The 5,304-nt window shown below is 33.7% G+C and overlaps 2 protein-coding genes across 2 annotated transcripts; one reads left to right on the top strand and one right to left on the bottom strand.

Moving 5' to 3' along the window:
• The first annotated feature begins 24 nt into the window (after window positions 1-24).
• On the top strand, window positions 25-3,195 carry LOC119664994 (E3 ubiquitin-protein ligase highwire-like). The gene is made up of 8 exons (XM_038074331.1): window positions 25-348; window positions 411-743; window positions 795-1,685; window positions 1,744-2,345; window positions 2,460-2,607; window positions 2,672-2,774; window positions 2,834-2,969; window positions 3,189-3,195. Exons 1-8 carry the CDS (start codon window positions 43-45, stop codon window positions 3,193-3,195), a joined length of 2,526 nt encoding a protein of 841 aa, XP_037930259.1. The 5' UTR covers window positions 25-42.
• A 237-nt stretch (window positions 3,196-3,432) lies between these two features.
• LOC119664995 lies at window positions 3,433-4,825 on the bottom strand (the record flags this gene model as incomplete). The annotated part of the gene is made up of 4 exons (XM_038074332.1): window positions 3,433-4,171; window positions 4,232-4,363; window positions 4,426-4,585; window positions 4,652-4,825. Coding segments are annotated over 4 exons (1,002 nt in total), but the record flags the coding sequence as incomplete, so codon positions are not given.
• Between the last annotated feature and the right edge of the window lie 479 nt (window positions 4,826-5,304).

The raw sequence follows: 5,304 nt of genomic DNA, 5'->3' as shown, positions 1-5,304 counted from the left end.
CGTCAATCAATAATAAGTCCGAGCGATAATTCAGGATTACCTATGCTTTCTTCAACAGAAGCTCATCAGTATCCCATTTTAGTTGAACAAATGATTTATCGTACACAACAGGAAAAGAGTGATTTTTTCAGTAACTCCTGGACATTTAAAGACGTGCTTGTTCGGCTTTTGGATATTATATCAAATCCTATACGAAACAAAATTGAAAGTATATACAGTCGGAATGTGAATTTGAATAGCATTGGAGTGATAAATAGTAAATTAATAAATCAGGGTCTTGTTGATAATTGCTGTCATTTATTAGCGCGTGTATTAGCCGAGATTGTATATCAAACCTCAATGTATGATGTAAGTTGGTGTTTGCTTTATATATCATTTTTTATATGGAATAGTAATTTATTTTTATGTAGTACGATAAAATGTTCCTGCCGCCGCGATGCTTGCATTCCACTGGCACACGGTTTGCACGCATGGAAAGCATGAGAACTTGGGCAACAGCTAATTTTGGACCTGAAGCAATAGCATTTTCAGTTGACCGATCAGGCATTGCTGTTGCGGGTGCATTGGTTTATTCTGGTTCAGGTAGTTATGATTACCAACTTGAACTTTTATATGATAACACAGTTGACCTGCAATCACAACATAAGTGGGAAACTTTAGAATCTGTTTCTGGATCTTTCGATCAAGAAGCGGTTCACAATGATATGGCGGAGATAAAATTTGAGCGATCTGTGCACGTGAAGGTTTGTTGACTAGACTAAATATAAACAAATAATCTTTTAAATTGTTTTTAGGAAAACGCACGTTATGCACTTCGTCTCTGCTTTCAAGGTGCACGCACATGTTCCGGGGATGAGGGAATGCCTTCAATACGTGGACCATGCGGCACTACATTTAATTTTTATACTTGCGATTTAAGCTTTAATGGTACAACTTTGCAACGTGGTCAGATACCTTGCCTTTTGTACTATAGTACACCATTGAAAAGTGATGCACCCAGTGGATCCAATACTGATTTTTGCAATGATGTGATCACACGAGACACTGCTTTGCAAATTGCTTCAGACATAACAAAAAAATGTACCGATTTACTTATCTTGGCACGCAACTATTTGGCTGCTTCAATATCTCCTTCAGATAATTCATCAAATCATACACAAACCATAGATTCGGAACATAATATTACGCCCATAGAAGAACACATGGATATTAATTGGGCAAACAACTCCAGAACTTCAGCTATACCGGTTGATCCCAATATATCAACTGCAAGGGATATAACGAAACGTATTGAATCATTCTCGAAAGGCATTATGGAAACCTTGAAGTTCGATAAACGCTCCACAAACCCATTTGAAATGGAAATTGAAATTGGCGCTACTGAAATTCATCCAAAGGATCTAATGATCGAAGAAAGTCCTGGTGTGCAAGATTTAAATTTCCGCAATGGTGAAATAGCTAAACTAAACGGCAATGAACGTGATGAGGATGAAGTAGCAGAAGACTTTGTTAATGCACAGCATTATCAGGGATTGATGTGCAGGTCAAACTCTGAAGAGATACCAGCACACTTAACTGTAGCACAGATGCTCGAAGTTTTTAACATGACATCATCAAGTATGTTTCATACACTTCTACCACTTGTTTATGCCCACATTGCTAATTTAGCTAACAGAGATCCAAAGGTAAAAAAAATATGTGCATTTATAGTATTTAAACTAAATAAATTTTTTCTCTTCACAGAGTTCTGTACAAATACTCGGCTTAATTAAGGAAATATTGCCACATATATCTGCGTTAAATCAATTATTCGTATCTAAAGAACAAGTGAATCCAGCAATCGGTACAGTGGCGCAGCGCATACGTAATGCAGCTGCAATAGTTATTGCATCTGAAAATAAGGAATTAGAACTACGTAAAAAGCCTGAGTTAGAGTTAAATCAACAGATTGGCGAAAAATTGGGAATGGATTCTAATACGACTAGTAACCACTATTGCGTTGTGGAAAGTGAGCATCCTTATCGCAGTGCTACCATTAATTGTTATCGTGTTGAGTTTCCACCTTGTGTTCAGTGGCTAACAATCGAATTCGATTCACAATGCGGCACTGCTCAATTGGAAGATTACTTGTTGCTGTCGATACCAATGCGATCGACTACCACTGAACCCTGTCAAAGTAATGAAGAATACTTTGATATGTTAGATAATAACATGTCGTTACGCCGAACTGTTGAATCTAAAAATGCAGCTCTTATAACGAGTTGTTACAAAAATAGTGGCACCAATTTGAAAGAATCAACTGAAAATTCGGACAAAGATTGGATAGTAGTTAAAAAATTTAATACGTTAGTTTTAAATTTTATTATAGTCATATTATTTTATGTACTACTATTTATATACGCATAATATATATACATTTATAAATTGAAAAATTAATTTTGTTTGTATTTCTTTTTCAGTGCTGCAAATTGGATACAAAGTGTTATCGTTTTGCCGGGAAATTGTGTGGAGTTTTCTTTAGAAACTTCATCTTTATACGCACAGGATCCACATATTAATCGCTATGGTTTTAAGTGTCTTGTGGTTGGTTATGATAATCCTATTTCTGTAAGTATTATCGCAGTTTATCGAAATGCTTTTGAAGAAATTTAAAGACAATCAATTATACAAGGTAAATACTACTAACTCTTGCTTAATTCGTTTGGAACAAGAGCTTGCTTATTTAGGAGGTATGTGTACTGCTAATTTGATGAAGAAAGAACTAAGTTTACCAGGTAAGTGTTCTAGAAAGAAAGAATACTTTTTGTATTCAGCCTTTTTTTTTGTTATACAGATGACAAGGATAACGCTGATCACGTTAGTATAGAAGAAACATTAAATGCACATCAAACACTACTTTCGAAAGGATTTGCACTATCGGAACCGGTCTTGACTATACATCAAGCCTTGGAATCTTCATTGCCAATAGGGTAAGTGGAAATAAATATCAAGTAAATATTTATACTTATCGGACATACTTAAAAATAGTTAAGTGGAAAAGTATAAATGAGTTAATTTAAACAAAAGTTTTAAATTAGTTAAATTAAACATTTAGATATGCTATTTTATTAAATAACATAATTATATTGTCTAAGCTGTGTTATGCTCATTTATAAGTATTTTCTATAATTATCTTAAATGACTTAAAGACAATAACTAAGCTGAACGGATGTAACTATTTAATTGATCTCAATATTAGTGGCAGCTTAATTCGCAAAAAAGACGTCGCTCACTTACAACGTAAAAAGCGGACTTACTGTGAGATTATATTGATATTAATCAATGTTTTTAATATAATACATTATATATTTATTAAATATGTAGATTGTATTTTTTGTATTTTTGTCTGAGTATTCTTACAACTCTAATTTATTATCAATATTTATTACAACTATAGATTTTATATTTTATATACATATTATACAATTAAATTACTAACTTAAATTTGGTAGAGCAGTTTAAACGGTTCAATTCATAGTACTCAGAAATAATAGCTTTTCGTAAGACGTAAGCACATAAGTATATAAAATAACTATTCATATTACCTAATTAGTTCTCTGCGCTTGCTTTATTAGTTTGGTTTAAAAATTAAACTCTTACAAATCAGTCTTAAGAAGGCCAGCATTTTCAATTTGGTATACAATTTGTGTTTCCTTATAGGTGCGTGGCTCTGGTATGACCACATCTAATTTCCTTCGTCTACGCTTCTTAACGAAATATATCCAAACACTGATTGCTATGATGAGAAGTAATAAAACTGAACCTACAATACCTAAAACTTTATATAATAAATAAGAGCGCTGCTGGCAGTCCTTCTCGATTATTTTGCCTAAGACTACAAAACTTTGGTTATAATTATTGGCATCATGTGAAGTGTTAAAACCCATTTTGTAAAAGAAAATATTGTCAATATTTGACAGAAAGAATTGATTTCTAGGCTTTGGCGGCTTCTGCGTTATATCCAAGTCCTTGCAATCGAACTCATTCTCATAGCGCAGTTGCTTTATATTAACTGCAAATGCTTCGGTAAACTCGAGAGCACGTGGCTGCTCATATGGTGATATGATAGTGTTGTTTGCTAGACGGAGTTCAAGACTTTCACTCGACATATAATCTCGATGAACTCTTATACCTGAATAGTGAGTTAAGTCGCATAAATTAAGCAATAACAGTTAATTTTCTTTATTTCTACCTTTGAATGCAATTACGCTAGTTCGGCCAAAGTAGTTTTCCCTGACAATGACATTATCACGCACATAAGCCTCGATCCATTCTCCATCAACAGCTTCAAAGTAATTATTTGTTATTATCAATTTAGAGATCACTGCAAAAAAAATTGAAGTTTTAAATGATTCCGAGAGCTATTATTTACAACTGCTCACTTACTTTTAAAGGAAAAAGCTCGCGTATGAACTTCTCTAAATTTTACGTTGTGAATGTGAAGTGAGTTTAGTATTTCCAATTCGTAAAACGCTTTTGATGGCACATTTTGTTCGAATACGCAATTTGTGATTTCCATTTGCTCAACTGCAAATTTCTTAAAAGCCTAAAAACAGAAGATTTAAAGTTTTCCACTGTCAAATGTTTATTAAAATTAAAAAGCTACACTTACTTGGGGTTCAATTTTCTTCACGAGCACATTTTCCATTTTTAAAATTATGGCACGATCCTTGAGCGTTGTAAAACCAAATGGATTTATAACACCAATGCGTCCACCAATAAAGGATATTTCTTCAATATTGCCATTTATCGCATGCGAATCTATTAATTCGAAATTCACCTGTAAGTTTTAATGAATTATTAAACATAAAATAAAGATGTCAAGATTGGGGACAAAGTGTCTTGATACATTGTGACCGAAAAGCTTCCGGAAATTTTAAATAAAACGCAAAATTCTTAATCTTCATCAATATTTATTTTATCTCCTTCAAAATATGCTCCATTAGAAGCGATACACAAATGCCAACGTTTCTTCCAATCATCAAAACATTTTTTATAGGCGCTTTCCGGTATGGCTTTGAGTTCCCTCTGCGAATTCTGTTTTACGTCTTATATGGATTCAAAACGCGTTCCTCTGAGTGGTAATTTGAGTTTGGGAAACAGGAAAAAGTCACACGGTGCAAGATCAGGTGAATACGGTGGCTGTTCGATGGTATTTATTGAATTTTTGGCCTTAAAATCGTTGATAATGTTGGCTCGGTGCGAGGGAGCATTATCGTCATGAAAAATCCATGAATTATCCTTCCACAATTGAGGCCGTTTACG

Source organism: Teleopsis dalmanni, unplaced genomic scaffold (genome assembly GCF_002237135.1).
Source record: "Teleopsis dalmanni isolate 2A unplaced genomic scaffold, ASM223713v2 unscaffolded_contig_3168, whole genome shotgun sequence".
Classification (NCBI taxonomy): Eukaryota; Metazoa; Arthropoda; class Insecta; order Diptera; family Diopsidae; genus Teleopsis; species Teleopsis dalmanni.
The sequence above is the reverse complement of the archived record's forward strand: the minus strand, read 5'-3'. Positions and strand labels throughout refer to the sequence as shown.

What these genes read in the sequence shown, in the direction of transcription:
- LOC119664994 (XM_038074331.1), top strand. Translation starts at nt 43, where the DNA reads ATGCTTTCTTCAACAGAAGCTCATCAGTATCCCATTTTAGTTGAACAA. An exon ending in ATCAAACCTCAATGTATGAT is followed by an intron (nt 349 to 410) that starts GTAAGTTGGTGT and finishes ATTTTTATGTAG; the next exon opens with TACGATAAAATGTTCCTGCC. An exon ending in GTTATGATAATCCTATTTCT is followed by an intron (nt 2,608 to 2,671) that starts GTAAGTATTATC and finishes CAATTATACAAG; the next exon opens with GTAAATACTACTAACTCTTG.